This window comes from Oncorhynchus mykiss, chromosome 5, assembly GCF_013265735.2.
Source record: "Oncorhynchus mykiss isolate Arlee chromosome 5, USDA_OmykA_1.1, whole genome shotgun sequence".
NCBI lineage: Eukaryota > Metazoa > Chordata > Actinopteri > Salmoniformes > Salmonidae > Oncorhynchus > Oncorhynchus mykiss.
In genome coordinates, this window is record NC_048569.1 from 91448193 (window position 1) to 91469656 (window position 21464).

The window sequence follows — 21464 nt, forward strand, 5'->3', positions numbered from 1 at the left end:
TTGTTTGGGGTTGTAGATGGGTACGGGTTGTTTGGGGTTGTAGATGGGTATGGGTTGTTTGGGGTTGTAGATGGGTACGGGTTGTTTGGGGTTGTAGATGGGTACGGGTTGTTTGGGGTTGTAGATGGGTACGGGTTGTTTGGGGTTGTAGATGGGTACGGGTTGTTTGGGGTTGTAGATGGGTACGGGTTGTTTAGGGTTGTAGATGGGTACGGGTTGTTTGGGGTTGTAGATGGGTACGGGTTGTTTGGGGTTGTAGATGGGTACGGGTTGTTTAGGGTTGTAGATGGGTACGGGTTGTTTGGGGTTGTAGATGGGTACGGGTTGTTTGGGGTTGTAGATGGGTACGGCTTGTTTGGGGTTGTAGATGGGTACGGGTTGTTTGGGGTTGTAGATGGGTACCGGTTGTTTGGGGTTGTAGATGGGTACGGGTTGTTTGGGGCTGTAGATGGGTACCGGTTGTTTGGGGTTGTAGATGGGTACGGGTTGTTTGGGGTTGTAGATGGGTACGGGTTGTTTGGGGTTGTAGATGGGTACCGGTTGTTTGGGGTTGTAGATGGGTACGGGGTTGTTTGGGGTTGTAGATGGGTACGGGGTTGTTTGGGGTTGTAGATGGGTACGGGTTGTTTGGGGTTGTAGATGGGTACGGGTTGTTTGGGGTTGTAGATGGGTACGGGTTGTTTGGGGTTGTAGATGGGTACGGGGTTGTTTGGGGTTGTAGATGGGTACGGGGTTGTTTGGGGTTGTAGATGGGTACGGGTTGTTTGGGGTTGTAGATGGGTACGGGGTTGTAGATGGGTACGGGTTGTTTGGGGTTGTAGATGGGTACGGGTTGTTTGGGGTTGTAGATGGGTACGGGTTGTTTGGGGTTGTAGATGGGTACGGGTTGTTTGGGGTTATATATGTTGTAGATGGGTACATACGGGTTGTTTTGGGTTATATATGGCTGTGGATGGGTACAGGTTGTTTAGGGTTATTTATGGCTGTAGATGGATACGGGTTGTTTAGGGTTATATATGGCTATGGATATGGGTTGTTTGGGGTTATATATGGCTGGAGATACAGGTTGTTTGGGGTTATATATGGCTATGGATACGAGTTGTTTGGGGTTATTTATGGCTGTAGATGGGTACGGGTTGTTTAGGGTTATATATGGATGTAGATATGGGTTGTTTAGGGTTATATATGGCTGTAGATACAGGTTGTTTGGGGTTATATATGGCTGTAGATACGGGATGTTTGGGGTTATATATGGCTGGAGATACGGGTTGTTTGGGGTTATATATGGCTGGAGATAGATACGGGTTGTTTAGGGTTATATAAGACTGTAGATACGGGTTGTTTAGGGTTATATATGGCTGTAGATATGGGTTGTTTAGGGTTATATATGGCTGTAGATACGGGTTGTTTGGGGTTATATATGGCTGTAGATACGGGTTGTTTAGGGTTATATGGCTGTAGATATGGGTTGTTTAGGGTTATATATGGCTGTAGATACAGGTTGTTTGGGGTTATATATGGCTGGAGATACGGGTTGTTTGGGGTTATATATGGCTGTAGATACGGGTTGTTTGGGGTTATATATGGCTGGAGATACGGGTTGTTGGGGGTTATATATGGCTGGAGATAGATACGGGTTGTTTAGGGTTAAATAAGACTAGATACGGGTTGTTTAGGGTTATATATGGCTGTAGATACGGGTTGTTTAGGGTTATATATGGATGTAGATATGGGTTGTTTAGGGTTATATATGGCTGTAGATATGGGTTGTTCTGGGTTATATATGGCTGTAGATACAGGTTGTTTGGGGTTATATATGGCTGTAGATATGTGTTGTTTGGGGTTATATATGGCTGTAGATACAGGTTGTTTGGGGTTATATATGGCTGTAGATACGTGTTGTTTAGGGTTATATATGGCTGTAGATACAGGTTGTTTAGGGTTATATATGGCTGTAGATACAGGTTGTTTGGGGTTATATATGGCTATAGATACGGGTTGTTTGGGGTTATATATGGCTGTAGATACGGGTTGTTTGGGGTTATATATGGCTGTAGATACAGGTTGTTTAGGGTTATATATGGCTGTAGATACAGGTTGTTTGGGGTTATATATGGCTGTAGATACAGGTTGTTTAGGGTTATATATGGCTGTAGATACAGGTTGTTTGGGGTTATATATGGCTGTAGATACAGGTTGTTTAGGGTTATATATGGCTGTAGATACAGGTTGTTTGGGGTTATATATGGCTGTAGATACAGGTTGTTTAGGGTTATATATGGCTGTAGATATGGGTTGTTCTGGGTTATATATGGCTGTAGATACGTGTTGTTTAGGGTTATATATGGCTGTAGATACAGGTTGTTTGGGGTTATATATGGCTGTAGATACAGGTTGTTTAGGGTTATATATGGCTATAGATACGGGTTGTTTGGGGTTATATATGGCTGTAGATACAGGTTGTTTGGGTTTATATATGGCTATAGATACGGGTTGTTTGGGGTTATATATGGCTGTAGATACGTGTTGTTTAGGGTTATATATGGCTGTAGATACAGGTTGTTTAGGGTTATATATGGCTGTAGATACAGGTTGTTTGGGGTTATATATGGCTGTAGATATGGGTTGTTCTGGGTTATATATGGCTGTAGATATGGGTTGTTCTGGGTTATATATGGCTGTAGATACGTGTTGTTTAGGGTTATATATGGCTGTAGATACGTGTTGTTTGGGGTTATATATGGCTGTAGATACAGGTTGTTTGGGGTTATATAAGACTAGATACGGGTTGTTTGGGGTTATATATGGCTGTAGATACGGGTTGTTTAGGGTTATATATGGCTGTAGATACGGGTTGTTTGGGGTTATATATGGCTGTAGATACAGGTTGTTTGGGGTTATATATGGCTGTAGATACAGGTTGTTTGGGGTTATATATGGCTGTAGATACAGGTTGTTTAGGGTTATATATGGCTGTAGATACAGGTTGTTTGGGGTTATATATGGCTGTAGATACAGGTTGTTTGGGGTTATATATGGCTGTAGATACAGGTTGTTTAGGGTTATATATGGCTGTAGATACAGGTTGTTTGGGGTTATATATGGCTGTAGATACAGGTTGTTTGGGGTTATATATGGCTGTAGATACAGGTTGTTTGGGGTTATATATGGCTATAGATACGGGTTGTTTGGGGTTATATATGGCTGTAGATACAGGTTGTTTAGGGTTATATATGGCTGTAGATACAGGTTGTTTAGGGTTATATATGGCTGTAGATACAGGTTGTTCTGGGTTATATATGGCTGTAGATACAGGTTGTTTGGGGTTATATATGGCTGTAGATACAGGTTGTTTAGGGTTATATATGGCTGTAGATACAGGTTGTTTGGGGTTATATATGGCTATAGATACAGGTTGTTTGGGGTTATATATGGCTGTAGATACAGGTTGTTTAGGGTTATATATGGCTGTAGATACAGGTTGTTTGGGGTTATATATGGCTATAGATACGGGTTGTTTGGGGTTATATATGGCTGTAGATACAGGTTGTTTGGGGTTATATATGGCTGTAGATATGGGTTGTTCTGGGTTATATATGGCTGTAGATACAGGTTGTTTGGGGTTATATATGGCTGTAGATACAGGTTGTTTGGGGTTATATATGGCTATAGATACGGGTTGTTTGGGGTTATATATGGCTGTAGATACAGGTTGTTTAGGGTTATATATGGCTGTAGATACAGGTTGTTTAGGGTTATATATGGCTGTAGATACGGGTTGTTTAGGGTTATATATGGCTGTAGATACAGGTTGTTTAGGGTTATATATGGCTGTAGATACGGGTTGTTTGGAGTTAGATTTGAGAGGAAATATGTGTGCCATTCCTTTTCTACAACCGTATCTTCTTCCTGACGAGTAGGTCTGTAGGGAGGAGGAGCACATCATATCTAATTCTAGTTTTTTTAATGTTTTTCTTGGTTTCAGTAGAACCCCCACCCTCTCGTCTCCCCCGTCCTTAGAAGTGAGAGATAGTACCTCTTGTCTTTTAACCTGGGAGTGAAGCAGGCCAATTGGGAGCTAAGTGAAGCTTACCTTGAAACCTCAGTGTGGCTGAGATAATTGGAGTTGGTTAGCTAGTTTTTCTGTCCCATTACCTCCTGGTACCAACGGGTGAGCCCTCCTCTGTCTCTGTCTCCCTGAGGAGGGCCTGCGAATGACGAGAGGCCCTCCACCGCTGATCCAATGACCTCTCTTCATCATTATTTAATAGGTTTATACTGTCACCGTTTACTAGAAGGGGGAGAAGGGCAACACAGCTTTGATATACTCTCCTTTCTCCAACTGATACACCCTCTCATTAATATTCATACAATTGATTTATTTCCTCCTTAGAAAGAAAAATGTTTGCTGGGGAATTAAATCTGACAAGACTGTAGCATTGTTGTATTTTATTTGAAGGAGGCAGAGAGTGAATATGCATATGCAGATATTTGGAGCAAGACACCAATTAAAAGTTGATTAAAGCCTTAACGATGGTCTGACTCTAGGAAAATAAATGATAGCGGCCTCTCTCTATTAATGACAAATGAAAAGGTTGAACCTCCCTGCCCCAAAACACACACATACACACACACACATACACACACACACACACACACACACACACACACACACACACACACAGACACACACACACAGACACACACACACAGACACACACAGAAACACACACAGACAGACAGACACACACACACACACACACACACTGCTCATCTGTTAAGGCTACGCAGGCGTTCAGGATCTTTCTTTAAAGGGGGTGCTCTTTGCATCAGTTCAGTTAAGTCTCCAAGCTTGGCCGCTTTCGCTTGCTCTCCAGCCAGTTGACATTGGCTGGCTAGTTGGCAAGAGGTCTCCTGGTAGTGTGTGCGTGTGTGTGTGTGTGTGTGCGGTTCACACTTTGCTGTGAAGTCTCCAAGCGGAGCGGCTTCTCCCAGGTCCCAGGGGTATTGACCCAGCCCGTAGCGCTAGTGTTAACGGTCTCTCTTGGCTGACTCATGTTTCATTCTTTGGCAATTTGCCCTAATGAAGTCCCCACGGAGCCCTCAGACCACTGTTGTCTTTCCATATTTAATCATGTTATTTTAATCTGCAGGATGAGCTAGCGAGCCTGCCCGTGTGTGTGCACGTGAGTGTGTGCACGTGAGTGTGGGTGTGTGCGCGTGTGTGTCTAGGTCATTACAATAACTAGGTGGTCAAGTGATATAAATGACCTCTCTGTCATTTGACATTATATCCTAAAACTAAAATCAACTTGTCTTCTGTCTAGTTCTCTTCATGTTGACTAACATGGTTCATGTTGACTGACAGGGTTCAGTGTTGACTGACAGGGTTCAGTGTTGACTGACAGGGTTCAGTGTTGACTGACAGGGTTCAGTGTTGACTGACAGGGTTCAGTGTTGACGAACAGGGTTCATGTTGACTAACGGGGTTCATGTTGACTAACGGGGTTCCGTGTTGACTAACGGGGTTCCGTGTTGACTAACGGGGTTCCGTGTTGACTAACGGGGTTCCGTGTTGACTAACGGGGCTCCGTGTTGACTAACGGGGCTCCGTGTTGACTAACGGGGCTCCGTGTTGACTAACGGGGCTCCGTGTTGACTAACGGGGCTCCGTGTTGACTAACGGGGCTCCGTGTTGACTAACGGGGCTCCGTGTTGACTAACGGGGCTCCGTGTTGACTAACGGGCTCCGTGTTGACTAACGGGGCTCCGTGTTGACTAACGGGGTTCGTGTTGACTAACGGGGTTCCGTGTTGACTAACGGGGTTCCGTGTTGACTAACGGGGTTCCGTGTTGACTAACGGGGTTCCGTGTTGACTAACGGGGTTCGTTGGGAGGTATACGTTGGCAGCAGTAACACAACGGATCATACAGTCTCTTCCCCCAACAGCATTTACAATACAATACTCTGTGCTTTGGTTTTAAATATTTTGGTGTTTCCTTAAAATGTGAAGCTTCTTAAAGGTACATTTAGCAAGATGACATTTGTTCTCTTGCTGAATCTACCTTTAAAATGAAAACCAGTGGTAGTTCTGTCCTCGAGGGTCTCTATTATAATATATTGTGTTGTGTTTGTCCCTCTCGTCTCTCCGTAGTTAACAGCGTGTGTCCACGGTTCAGCTGCCATGTTGTACCCCATGTACTGGCAACACATCTACATCCCTGTACTGCCTCCACATCTCCTGGACTACTGCTGGTAAGACTCAGCTAATGGACGCACATTCACCGCCCTCTTCTCATTCCTCTCACATTATTACCCAGTGAGGTTTTGCTCCGTAATGAACCGTGTGAATGGTCTTTCTATTTGATTCTGTTGGCAGCAATCTGTCCATGTCTTCACTTATCCAACACTAATCTAACTAGTCTGACTGGACGTTGACTGAATCCAACACTCATCTAACTAGTCTGACTGGACGTTGACTGAATCTAACACTAATCTAACTAGTCTGACTGGACGTTGACTGAATCCAACACTAATCTAACTAGTCTGACTTGGACGTTGACTGAATCCAACACTAATCTAACTAGTCTGACTGGACGTTGACTGAATCCAACACTAATCTAACTAGTCTGACTGGACGTTGACTGAATCCAACACTAATCTAACTAGTCTGACTTGGACGTTGACTGAATCCAACACTAATCTAACTAGTCTGACTGGACGTTGACTGAATCCAACACTAATCTAACTAGTCTGACTGGACGTTGACTGAATCCAACACTAATCTAACTAGTCTGACTGGACGTTGACTGAATCCAACACTAATCTAACTAGTCTGACTGGACGTTGACTGAATCCAACACTAATCTAACTAGTCTGACTGGACGTTGACTGAATCCAACACTAATCTAACTAGTCTGACTGGACGTTGACTGAATCCAACACTAATCTAACTAGTCTGACTGGACGTTGACTGAATCCAACACTCATCTAACTAGTCTGACTTGGACGTTGACTGAATCCAACACTATTCTAACTAGTCTGACTGGACGTTGACTGAATCCAACACTAATCTAACTAGTCTGACTGGACGTTGACTGAATCCAACACTAACCTAACTAGTCTGACTGGACGTTGACTGAATCCAACACTAATCTAACTAGTCTGACTGGACGTTGACTGAATCCAACACTAATCTAACTAGTCTGACTGGACGTTGACTGAATCCAACACTAATCTAACTAGTCTGACTGGACGTTGACTGAATCCAACACTAATCTAACTAGTCTGACTGGACGTTGACTGAATCCAACACTAATCTAACTAGTCTGACTTGGACGTTGACTGAATCCAACACTAATCTAACTAGTCTGACTGGACGTTGACTGAATCCAACACTAATCTAACTAGTCTGACTGGACGTTGACTGAATCCAACACTAATCTAACTAGTCTGACTGGACGTTGACTGAATCCAACACTAATCTAACTAGTCTGACTTGGACGTTGACTGAATCCAACACTAATCTAACTAGTCTGACTTGACGTTGACTGAAGACATATTTACACACAATTTATCCTAAATTAGGTCGATCGATCCAGAACATAACCTATGGATTTCTGAGAGTCAGTGCCATAATTTGACACAGCCACTGACATAACATACTGTATTTATATTCATTATCATAGTAGAATATAGTATATAGTAGAATATTTAATTCATATAAGTTTACTGTAATGTTTGTGCATCGTGTAAGAGCTGTTGTTCACTGTCATCTAAATGTGATTCCCAGCCCACTAGTAGATATACCCATAGACTTCCAGTCACACTAGTTAGCGTTGGCTCGTGAAACTACCTTTAACTTCCTTTATACTGGATGCAGAGACATAAAACTGTTAACCAGGAGTTGATCGGACTCTGGGGAAGTAGATAAAAAGCCACGTTGCTAAGATACCGACGTATCCCTTCAATACTGATCATGTTTTGATATAATAATAATAATAATAATGGGTGTACCCTCCGTCAAATACACCGTCTCAAACAGAGTTAACCATGTCTTATACCATGACTCCAGCACCGTGTGTCTGTGTGTCTGCAAGGGATAGCGGTTACAGTATTGTGACAGACCTATAGCAGACCAGCTGTTACAGAGAAAGAACAGAACATATTAAATCAGCTAACCTGATTGAGGCAGCGGCCACAGAACACAATCGGACCCACACACACTCCCAGCCCTGCCCTGCCAAGCCTCGAGACTAGTGACGTTCCCCAGTCAGAGTAATGCGGTTTTCCTGGTTGAGAGCTGGCGGTGGTCGTTTCGGGGAAGTGTGTGAGGCGTTAATGATGTTAGACGGTGCAGGCATGTCCTCCTGGTCCTCTCTGCCGCTAGCTGATTGGGTTACAAGGACAGCTCTGAGGCTTGATTTATGAATAACAGTATATACTGTATGTCTCGTTACAGTTGTAATGGTCTCAGTTGGAAAAGGATAAGTAAATAGCGTTATTTGTAGGCAATTATCTGAAGTAGAGGATTGTTTTGCTGAAGACACAGTAACATCATTGTAATAACTAAAAACATGTTTATTTTACTTGTTGCTTATGTTTATCTGATCTTTATTTGACCATATTTGTCCCAATTACAATAATCATTTCAAGTAGTCATTATCTTGAATAATTTTAGTCCTGACTCAAATCCTTCTTTCAAATGATTCCGTCCATAGTGCCCCCATGCCATACCTGGTAGGAGTTCATCTCAGCCTGCTCGAGGTACGTCACACTCACATCATATTACATCTTCATCATAGTCTGATTCTGAATCTGCCCCACTATATTTGATTTCAATTCATTAAGTGTTTTTTCCTTTTCTATATTTTTATATCTAGTATTTAAACATATTTGTCACTGTGGAGGGGATATGGACAGTTGTACTGTGGAGTGGATTGCAGCTGTGTAAATTAATGAAGCTGTTAAATTCTCCACACTATTTGGAATTTTAATGATGCAATATTTATTTTGACGCATCCAACACTGGGAACAAATATGAAAGAATGTTGACAATGTTGTTCCTTTTCTCTCTCTCTCTCTCTCTCTCTCTCTCTCTCTCTCTCTCTCTCTCTCTCTCTCTCTCTCTGTCTCTGTTGTGTGCCTGCTTACCAGAAATACAGAAATAGACAGAGACAAAGACAGAGACAGGAGCAACAAAGACAGGGAATGACAGGAAAAGAGTTTCCTCAAGACAAAGACAGAGACAGGAGCAACAAAGACAGGGAATGACAGGAAAAGAGTTTCCTCAAGACAAAGACAGAGACAGAGACAGGAGCAACAAAGACAGGGAATGACAGGAAAATAGTTTCCTCAAGACAAAGACAGAGACAGAGACAGGAGCAACAAAGACAGGGAAAGACAGGGACAGAGTTTCCTCAAGACAAAGACAGAGACAGGAGCAACAAAGACAGGGAAAGACAGGGACAGAGTTTCCTCAAGACAAAGAGCTTTTGTGCTTCATTATTGAGATCTGGTCTGTTGGGCGGAAGTAGATCTATCACTGTGTTTTATAATTATTTTATTAACTTTTATTAATTGAGGGGAGACCAATTGAGGTCAGTGTCTTATTTACAATGGTGCCCTGAGGACAAACATAACATCAATACAGTGTCGTGTCTTTGGCTATGCCGGATTAAGTGAAATGACATGCTATTCTATAAAATAATTTCTCCGTAATTAATATTACCCGATTGAGCTAATCATGTAAATGTAATTAACTAGAGAGTCGGGGAACCACGAAATAATATTTATAGAGCTGTTATCTTCCGAATAAACTCTTGAAGACCTAATAATATTTTACATCAATAGCAGTCAATATTAATCGTCATCTTAATTCAGTCTCATCTGAAAGTTGTAAATTCTTGGTTATCTGCACGAACCCTGGATAACAAGTTGAATCAGCAATTCAAAGTTGGGTTTAATTATTTATTTACTAAATACCTAACTAATCACACAGAATTACACATACACATCATTAAATCATAACTTGATTACAAATTATGCCATAAAGGAAAACGTCCCTAGCGGACGGAACAGATATGACAGCTGGTTACACAAAAGAGAAGGGCTGGGTTTGAGTGAAAGAGCGGGAAGACTGAGGAACAAAGGGCGAAGCTGTGCTATCGTAAATACAGTATCTTTTGCATTCTAAATTACCGCAATAAATATTTACTCTGAGCTGCGCTTCAGTAGGTTGGTGGTAGATGGAAGGCCGTGTTGCCAAACCGAGTCCTTTGTCCTTTGAAGAATGTCTCTGGTGGTCAATTGGATACGTTGTAGTAACGTCGTTGTGTGGTGGATAGGATACTCTGTCTGTTCCTTCCTAACCTGCGTTTGCAGCTGCTGTTGCTAACTCAACAGCTAGGAGGTATCACTTCTGTAGAGAATAAGAGTTAAGAGTTCATACCATTCGCAACCAAGCTCACGCTGATGTTGGCTTCATTCTGTAGTTATTATCCGAACCATTCTGACATCGGACTGTCGTCCTCACATCCTTGGAACAGGAGGTTATATTGTCGTCAAGACTTATATAGGAAGGGAGAGGAGGGCATGTTTGAAAGGTTTTATAGCCCATGTCCATTCACAGGGGCGGGCCACTGATTGAGCAGAGCCCTACCTTATGAAAACCCAAATCTCACATTTTAGAAGCTAAAATCACATTTCATCCCATCACAAATAATTTAATATTCAAACATTTAAATTGAACAACAATTCCATGTGAATCGGATAACTCTGATGTGTAGACTTTCCACTGTAGAGTTTGTCATCTTATCATTGATGAGAATGTCTCAGATGACAACCGAATTGACATCATATTCATTACGTACCACCGCATATGTTCAATTGGTCGGAATACCAGAATATAGTTCATTTCCCCCCACCTTCTGATGTTCCCAGAATCTCTATGTTAACCAAGGGTTTTGTTTGCAAATGTAACATCAGTAGGGTAGAGAGAGGAAAAAGGGGGGAAGAGGTATTTATGACTGTCATAAACCTACCCCCAGGCCAACGTCATGACAACAGCAACAGCAAGATTAACAACTATCAGACTGTTGTAAATACATTACATCAGGTTATTACAACAAGTTATAATAATCAGCTGAAATAATTTCACACTTCAGTGAACTCATTTAACAACTGCCCTATCAGAACCATCAGGTGTAATTTGTTTTGTAAGGAATTCCATTCAAACTAAAGGCGTATTTAACAAACTTTGTGGGGACGAGCGGGACCTCGAGAGGTAACCAAACCTGCGAACGGGGTTTGGTATCTTATGTTTTTTCAACAGGGAAGTGAGGTATGTTGGAAGCTTGTGGAGAAGAGCTTTGTAAACAAAGGAGTAATGAAGTGTTGTACTGGACTTTAGTGATGTCCAGCCGACCTTCTGATACAGGAAGCAGTGAGGAGTATTAAAACAGTCACCTGTAATAAAGCCAAGGGCGTTATTGTAAACGGCATCCAAGGTTTTAAGAGTAGTGGCTGCTGCATGGTGTCACCATAGTCATGAACTGGCATGAAAGTTGACAATCTGCTTCCTGCTGTTCTTTGAGAGGCAATATTTTTCTCCCAAAAAATATAAACCTTCAAAAAGCACACATTGTGTTCTGTCTGTCATAGTTCTTAACGCAAGTCTCCTGTTCCAGGCTTATTTCAGACAGATTTTTGAATGAGTAGGGAATGGTAAACGGTGTCGAATGCCTGGGAAAGGTCTATACTTTAGGCAGCACAATGTTTTTCATGATCTAGGCAATTTAACACCGTCATCCGTCATCTAAAACAAGCATAGTGGCTGAAACAATGCTATGTCCAGGTCTGAAACCAGACTGGTGCATATTTAGAATAGAGTGAGAAGTTTAAAAATATCTTAACTGGGAGTTTACCAGGGATTCTAATACCTGACCTAGGCAAGATAACTTGGATCTTAACTGGGAGTTTACCAGGGATTCTAATACCTGACCTAGGCAAGATAACTTGGAGATTGGGCTAAGTCAGAAGGATCTCCGCCTTTATGTAGGGGGGAGGACATATGCCGCTTTACAAATCTTACAGATAACTCCAGGTTAAAAGGTGCAGCAATGCGTGGGGCAGTGAGCTGTAGTCACATGAATCAGCCCCTGTGGATTTCTTTAAATCGATCGTTAGCAAGGCACTTAATATCAAATCAAAATCAATCAAATGTATTTTATATAGCCCTTCGTACATCAGCTGATATCTCAAAGTGCTGTACAGAAACCCAGCCTAAAACCCCAAACAGCAAGCAATGCAGGTGAAGAAGCACGGTGGCTAGGAAAAACTCCCTAGAAAGGCCAAAACCTAGGAAGAAACCTAGAGAGGAACCAGGCTATGTGGGGTGGCCAGTCCTCTTCTGGCTGTGCCGGGTGGAGATTATAACAAAACATGGTCAAGATGTTCAAATGTTCATAAATGACCAGCATGGTCGAATAATAATAAGGCAGAATAGTTGAAACTGGAGCAGCAGCACAGTCAGGTGGACTGGGGACAGCAAGGAGTCATCATGTCAGGTATTCCTGGGGCATGGTCCTAGGGCTCAGGTCCTCCGAGAGAGAGAAAGAAAGAGAGAATTAGAGAGAGCATATGTGGGATGGCCAGTCCTCTTCTGGCTGTGCCGGGTGGAGATTATAACAGAACATGGCCAAGATGTTCAAATGTTCATAAATGATCAGCATGGTCGAATAATTATAAGGCAGAACAGTTGAAACTGGAGCAGCAGCACAGCCAGGTGGACTGGGGACAGCAAGGAGTCATCATGTCAGGTAGTCCTGGGGCATGGTCCTAGGGCTCAGGTCCTCCGAGAGAGAGAAAGAGAAAGAGAGAAGGAGAGAATTAGAGAACGCACACTTAGATTCACACAGGACACCGAATAGGACAGGAGAAGTACTCCAGATATAACAAACTGACCCTAGCCCCCCGACACATAAACTACTGCAGCATAAATACTGGAGGCTGAGACAGGAGGGGTCAGGAGACACTGTGGCCCACTCCGAGGACACCCCCGGACAGGGCCAAACAGGAAGGATATAACCCCACCCACTTTGCCAAAGCACAGCCCCCACACCACTAGAGGGATATCTTCAACCACCAACTTACCATCCTGAGACAAGGCTGAGTATAGCCCACAAAGACCTCCGCCACGGCACAACTTAAGGGGGGGGGGGGGGGGGGGGGGCGCCAACCCAGACAGGATGACCACATCAGTGACTCAACCCACTCAGGTGACGCACCTCCTCCAGGGACGGCATGAGAGAGCCCCAGTAAAGCCAGTGACTCAGCCCCTGTAATAGGGTTAGAGGCAGAGAATCCCAGTGGAAAGAGGGGAACCGGCCAGGCAGAGACAGCAAGGGTGGTTCGTTGCTCCAGAGCCTTTCCGTTCACCCTCCCACTCCTGGGCCAGACTACACTCAATCATATGACCCACTGAAGAGATGAGTCTTCAGTAGAGACTTAAAGGTTGAGACCGAGTTTGCGTCTCTGACATGGGTAGGCAGACCGTTCCATAAAAATGGAGCTCTATAGGAGAAAGCCCTGCCTCCAGCTGTTTGCTTAAAAAATCTACTTAATACATCATAGACATCAAACTGTTCAAATAGAAATGTAGTATGTGAGTCTATTAGAGCAGCAGGTGACTAAAGGACTCCCTCTAGTGGAATGAGATATATTTCCATAGACTATCCTTTCAAACAAGTGGCCAGAGGAAGTAAAATGGTTACTAAAAGTACTACACATTTCCCAAATTGTCTCGTATGGGACCAGAGGCTTTCAAAACCTGCTGGGGCAACGAGGGGGTGGAGTTTTGTTTCAAAGATTTGACCACTTTCCAGAAGTTGGCTGGATTTACCACCCCTCTCTGATACACAATTAAAATAAATATGTTCATTTCACTTGTCTAACCAGAGATAGACATTTATTTCCCAAATGTCTGAAGGACTGCCAATCAGACGTAGTATCATTCAGTCTATCCTTAGCCCAAGCTCCATTTATTTATTGTAATTTCTCAGACAATTCATGTGTGAATCAAGGATTAGATTTGTATTTTATCCTTAAATCCAGTTTATGGTTGATCTGAAGATGTGGTCGAAGGCACCGTATGGATGGTATGACGCAATTACTGTGCCTCCGGAACAACATTTTGTTGTGTTACAGCCTGCATTTGAAATGGGTTAAATTGATACGTTTTGTCACTGATCTACACACAATACCCCATAATGTCGAAGTGGAGTTCTGTTTTTAGAAATGTTTAGAGATTAGTTAAAAATGAAAAGTTAAAAATGCAAAGCTGAAATGTCTTCGGTCAATAAGCAAGCATTCAACCCTTATTTTTGAATTATTATTTTTTACCTTTTCTCCCCAATTTCTTGATTTCCAATTGGTAGTAACAGTCTTGTCTAGAGGTCGACCGATTATGATTTTTCAACGCTGATACCGATACTGATTATTGGAGGACCAAAAAAAGCTGATACCGATTAATCAGACTTTAAAAAAAATATATATATTTATTTATTTGTAATAATGACAATTACAACAATACTGAATGAACACTTATTTTAACTTAATATAATACACCAATAAAATCAATTTAGCCTCAAGTAAATAATGACACATGTTCAATTTTGTTTAAATAATGCAAAAAAAAAGTGTTGGAGAAGAAAGTAAAAGTGCAATATGTGCCATGTAAAAAAGCCAAGTTTAAGTTCCTTGCTCAGAACACGAGAACATATGAAAGCTGGTGGTTCCTTTTAACAAGAGTCTTCAATATTCCCAGGTAAGATGTTTTAGGTTGTAGTTATTATAGGACTATTTCTCTAGGAGAAATAGGAATTATAGGACTATTTCTTTTTATTTCATATACCTTTGACTATTGGATATTCTTATAGGCACTTTAGTATTGCCAGTGTAACAGTATAGCTTCCGCCTCTCTCCTCGCCCCTACCTGGGCTCGAACCAGGAACACATCGACAACAGCCACCCTCGAAGCATCATTACCCATCGCTCCACAAAAGCCGCGGCCCTTGCAGAGCAAGGGGAACAACTACTTCAAGGTCTTAGAGCGAGTGACATCACCGATTGAAACGCAATTAGCGCGCACCCCGCTAACTAGCTAGCTGTTTCACATCGGTTACACCAGCCTAATCTCGGGAGTTGATAGGCTTGACGTCATTAACTGCTCAATGCTTGAAGCACAGCGAAGAGCTGCTGGCAAACACACAAAAGTGCTGTTTGAATGAATGCTTACGAGCCTGCTGCTGCGTACCTACGCTCAGTCAGACTGCTCTATCAAATCATAGACTTAATTATAACATAACACACAGAAATACGAGCCTTGGGTCATTAATATGGTATATAATATACATTGTACAACCTTCAATGTTATATCATAATTAAGTACAATTCTGGCAAATTAATTATGGTCTTTGTCTGGAAGAAATGGGTCTTCACACAGAGCCAGGCGGCCCAAACTGCTGTATATACCCTGACTGCACGGAACGCAAGAGAAGCGACACAATTTCCCCAGTTAATATTGCCTGCTAACATTAATTTATTTTAAATAAATATGCAGGTTTAAAAAAATATACTTGTGTATTGATTTTAAGAAAGGCATTGATGTTTATGGTTAGGTACAACTTGTTAAATCATCACCCGTTTGGTGAAGTAGGCTGTGATTCGATGATAAATTAACAGGCACCGCATCGATTATATGCAACGCAGGACATGCTAGGTAAACTAGTAATATCATCAACCATGTGTAGTTAACTAGTGATTATGTTAAGATTGATTGTTTTTTTATAAGATAAGTTTAATGCTAGCTAGCATCTTACCTTGGCTTCTTGCTGCACTCGCGTAACAGGTAGTCAGCCTGCCACGCTGGCTCCTCGTAGAGTGCAATGTAAGGCAGGTGGTTAGAGCGTTGGACTATTAACCGGAAGGTTGCAAGATCGAATCCCCGAGCTGACAAGGTAAAAATCTGTCGTTCTGCCCCTGAACAAGGCAGTTAACCCACCATTCCTAGGCCGTCATTGAAAATAAGAATGTGTTCTTAATTGACTTGCCTAGTTAAATAAAGGTTAAAAAAAATCGATTTGTTATGAAAACTTGAAATCGGCCCTAATTAATCAGCCATTCCGATTAATCGGTCGACCTCTAGTCTTGTCCCATCGCTGCAACTCCCGTACTCGGGAGAGGCGAATGTCGAGAGCCAAGCGTCCTCCGAAACACGACCCTGCCAAGCCACTCTGCTTCTTGACGCACTGCTCGCTTACGCTGGAAGCCAGCCGCACCAATGTGTCGGAGGTAACGCCATACACCTGGTGACCGTGTCAGCGTGCACTGAGCCACAGGCAACACAGCCTGGGATCGAACCCGGGTCTGTAGTTTCACCATTCGGGAGGCATTCAACCCTTTTGTTATGGCAAGCCTAAACTTCAGGAGTAAACGTGTGCTTAACAAGGCACATAAGTTGCATTGACTCTGTGTGCAGTAATAAAATGGTTAACATGATTTTTTAAATGACCACCCAGTCTCTTCACCACACACATACAATTATCTGTATGTTCAAGCAGTGAATTTTAAGCACAGATTAGATCAGGTTATCCAGTGGTTCGCAAAGAAGGGCAACTATTGGTAGATGGATCAAATTAAATAAAAAAACAGACATTTAATATCACCTTGAGCATGGTGCAGTTATTAATTACACTTTGGATGGTGTAAGCATCCTGTTTGTCCTGAAAACAAAGCGTTATGTTTGGGGCAAATCCAAATACAACACATTACTGAGTACCACTCTTCATTTTTTTTTTAAGCAAGGTGGAGGCTGCATCATGTTATAGGTATGCTTGTCATCAGCAAGGAATAAGTTCGTTTTTTTTTAGGATAAAAATAAATGGAATAGAACTAAGCACAGGCAACGTCCTCGAGGAAAACTTGGTTCAGTCTGCTTTTCAACAGACACTGGGAGAAAAATTCACCTTTCAGCAGCATTGCTAGCTAAAACACAAGGTCAAATATACACAGGAGTTGCTTACCAAGATGTCATTGATCGTTGTTCCTTAGTGGCCTGGGTACAGTTTTGACTTATATTGGCTCGAAAAGCTATGGCAAGAAATGTCTGTCTAGCAATGGTATCTTACAAATTGTACAATCCAGGTGTGCAAAGCTCTTAGAGACTTACCCAGAAAGACTCACAGCTGTAATCACTGACAAAGGTGATTCTAACAGAGTTGTATTGGAGTTGAATACTTATTTAATCAAAATATATTATGGGTTTTTATTTTCCATTCATTTAAAGAAAAGTTAGAATTTTTCTTTCACTTTGTTCTATACTGTGTTGTGTAGATCGTTGACAAAAAAATCTCAATCAAATCCATTTTAATCCCACTGTTACAGTTCAAGGCTGCAGGATTTCAGATCAGAGGGTGTGTGTGTGTGTGTGTGTGTGTGTGTGTGCCGTACGTGACGGCAGCAGTATTTATCACACACCGTGCCAGTGACAGACCCTCTCTCCTGCACCGCATAATTAGACCAGATCAGCATGCAAGCCTCCTCAGCCGACACTGTGACATATTGTATATGACTGTGTGTGTATGTGCCTGTATGCTTGCTCATCTACTTGTGTGTGTGTGCGGGAGTTTGCGTGTGTGTGTGCGTAACTATGTGATTGTGTATATGAGAGCCTCCATATCCCTGACTGTCACAGACCGAAGTGACAATGTAGAGATCCACCCCCCCCCCCCCCCCACACACACACACACACACACATTGTAACTATCAGCACAGCAGTCATAATAGTATGGTTTGTAACTATCAGCACAGCAGACTAATGCAGAGTGTATTTCTGTTTGTTTTTCCTCATTTTGGTGTATATTTCTGTGTGTATGGAGTTGTGATGACTGTAGTTTTTAAATGTTACTTGTCAGTCAGTCTATATCTGGTTGTAAGACAAACACGTGGGTTACTGCTAATGAAACAGGTCTGTGTGACTTTTATTAAATCAAATCAAAGTTTATTTGTCACGTGCGCCGAATACAACAGGTGTAGTAGACCTTACAGTGAAATGCTGAATACAACAGGTGTAGTAGACCTTACAGTGAAATGCTGAATACAACAGGTGTAGTAGACCTCACAGTGAAATGCTGAATACAACAGGTGTAGTAGACCTTACAGTGAAATGCTGAATACAACAGGTGTAGTAGACCTTACAGTGAAATGCTGAATACAACAGGTGTAGTAGACCTTACAGTGAAATGCTGAATACAACAGGTGTAGTAGACCTTACAGTGAAATGCCGAATACAACAGGTGTAGGTAGACCTTACAGTGAAATGCCGAATACAACAGGTGTAGTAGACCTTACAGTGAAATGCCGAATACAACAGGTATAGGTAGACCTTACAGTGAAATGCTGAATACATCAGGTGTAGTAGACCTTACAGTGAAATGCTGAATACAACAGGTGTAGTAGACCTTACAGTAAAATGCTGAATACAACAGGTGTAGTAGACCTTACAGTGAAATGCTGAATACAACAAGTGTAGTAGACCTCACAGTGAAATGCTGAATACAACAGGTGTAGTAGACCTTACAGTGAAATGCTGAATACAACAGGTGTAGTAGACCTTACAGTGAAATGCTGAATACAACAGGTGTAGTAGACCTTACAGTGAAATGCTGAATACAACAGTGTAGTAGACCTTACAGTGAAATGCTGAATACATCAGTGTAGTAGACCTTACAGTGAAATGCTTACTTACAGGGTCTAACCAATAGTGCAAAAAAAGGTATTAGGTGAACAATAGGTAAGTAAAGAAATAAAAACAACAGTAAAAATACAGGCTATTATATTGTTCTGTATTGAGTTCTGGGTCCATTAAAAACCCTGACATGAATACATTTGTGTTGGGTCTGACATGGAGGTGGAGATGTATATTTTCAAACTGTTTTAGGAGGGAGTAACAACAGGATTGTGGTGTATGTGTGCTGACAACCTGTGTTTCTTCTCTCAGAGAGTGCGTAGCAGGTCGTTGGAGGATGTAGTGATACTAAACGTTGACACCAACACACTAGAGAGTCCCCAGAATGACCTGCAGAACCTGCCCAGTGACGTGGTGAGTAGAGAGAGAGACACACACACGTACACACACACACACACACACACACACACACACACGTACACACACGTGTACACACACACTTCATATGGATTTACTGTATTCTAGTCACATTATATATAATACTGCATTATATATAATATTTATTCATTTCTTTGAACTTTTTTGGATTATGTTTGTATTGTTTTGTATTGCTAGTAGTGCTTTTTGATGTCGGTTCGATTATTACAAAAGATAATCACAGATTTCGGTTTAGACAATGCACTATGCATTGTGTGGGTTGAATGGTGTAACAACACAGAATAAAACTATGAATTAAAGTCCCGTGATGGTAGTGACTGCCCCAGTACTGCATCACTTATTATCCCTCACGTTTACTTTACTTTAATAAAATATTCCACTTGTTGTGTATATTACCTTTGTTTTATTTAATGACTTTGTTATTTCATTCCACGTCATCGTCTCATCTTGATAGAGCTGCTGGCTAAGAAAATCACTATTTTAGTAGAGTTCTTCAGAGTAAATAAGGCATACTTTTATGACTGCTGAATACCAACTATCAATAACTTAGATCATGTATTTTCACGTAGAGATACCTCGTGAAGCAACTGCTCTCTATCCCTCGATCGTTCATTCGTAAAGGCGTAAAAGACAGACCGGACAAGTAGGCACGCAATGGATTATGGTCATTGTAGTTAATAACCAAGTTTTTTTTGAGCTAAACTATGTAGCATTTTGGCCTGTTGGTAACTACAACACCCTAATACATCACACAGTTTGGGCTTGATCTGATTCATCACTAGAGAAACTGAGAAAATGTGCCAATTGACCTCACCCCCCAAAAAAAATATTTACAAAATAAATGTAATAAGAAAAATAATAATGTAAACCAACGTCAGTCAATTAGTTGTTTAAAAACCTCTCAGAACGAATTGCTAGGTATTATTCCTGTACTGTTGAAGCTACAAACACAACATTTCACTGCACCTGCAATAACACCTTCTAATCTGTGTATCAATAAAGTTTAATTTGATTAACACACACACAAACACATGCACAGTATTTTAAAATGGTTCCTATACACACACCCTCTCGTACATAGTATTTTAAAATGGTTCCTATACACACACCCTCTCGTACATAGGCTTTTAAAATGGTTTCTATACACACACACCCTCTCGTACATAGGCTTTTAAAATGGTTCCTATACACACACCCTCTCGTACATAGGCTTTTAAAATGGTTCCTATACACACACACCCTCTCGTACATAGTATTTTAAAATGGTTCCTATACACACACACACCCTCTCGTACATAGGCTTTTAAAATGGTTCCTATACACACACACCCTCTCGTACATAGTATTTTAAAATGGTTCCCATACACACACCCTCTCGTACATAGTATTTTAAAATGGTTCCTATACACACACACCCTCTCGTACATAGGCTTTTAAAATGGTTCCTATACACACACACACCCTCTCGTACATAGGCTTTTAAAATGGTTCCTATACACACACACCCTCCCTCTCTCCGCCCTCTTTCTCTCTCTCATTCACCAACATGTAGTTTATCTTCTTATAGAAACATTCTCACATACACCCTTCCTTCCTCACCCCCTGGTCATTAGTGGCTCTAGTGGGGAATCCTGTGACACACACACACACACACACACACACACACACACACACTAGGCCCAGAAGATGCCAGTATTACAATACTCGTTAGTATCGTGGCAAGGAAACAAAACACGAAGCTGATTTAATTTCTTTAGGAAAACAGCCCTAATGTTGGAATCAAACATCATTATGTTGTCATCCAGTGTCATATTCATTTATTTTCCAAGCTATAGCACACAATATGTTACATACAGCAGGTTTATACAGGACCAAGGAGTTTAGGCTGCGTCCCGTTTTCATTTCAAAATATTCCGACGAGACACACGCACACGCGCGCGCACACACACACACACACACACGCGCACTGAAAGTCGGGCAGCCATCAGTCATTAGCCATCAGATCTGTGGAAACATCTCTCCCTCTATTTTAATCATTATTCCTCAAAGACTGCTTTTCTGCCTGCCCAGTGCCACGTCTCGGCCCAGTGGCACGTCTCCGGGAAACGACAGAGCGAAAAAGACTGTGGGTTTGAAACGGAGGTAGAGAGGGATGAGGGATAGGAGGAGAGACTGGGGGTTTGTGAGAGGGAGAGGGAAGCAGAGGGAGCAAGTGAGACCGAGAATAAGGGGGCCAATTACCAGTGGTGCCTCAGTAGCCACCTGCCAGCTCCCTCTCTT

The 21464-nt window shown here is 41.9% G+C and overlaps 1 protein-coding gene across 2 annotated transcripts in view; it reads left to right on the forward strand.

Annotated features, from left to right (window-relative positions):
• Positions 1 to 21464, forward strand: part of LOC110524795 (DENN domain-containing protein 1B) — a 222739-nt gene that overhangs the window by 109346 nt on the left and 91929 nt on the right. For both annotated transcript variants that reach the window (XM_036978765.1, XM_036978766.1), the window contains 3 exons: positions 6156 to 6256; positions 8722 to 8767; positions 19059 to 19160. In XM_036978765.1, coding sequence (XP_036834660.1) covers positions 6156 to 6256; positions 8722 to 8767; positions 19059 to 19160 — 249 coding nt within the window. The remainder of the gene's footprint in view (positions 1 to 6155; positions 6257 to 8721; positions 8768 to 19058; positions 19161 to 21464) is intronic.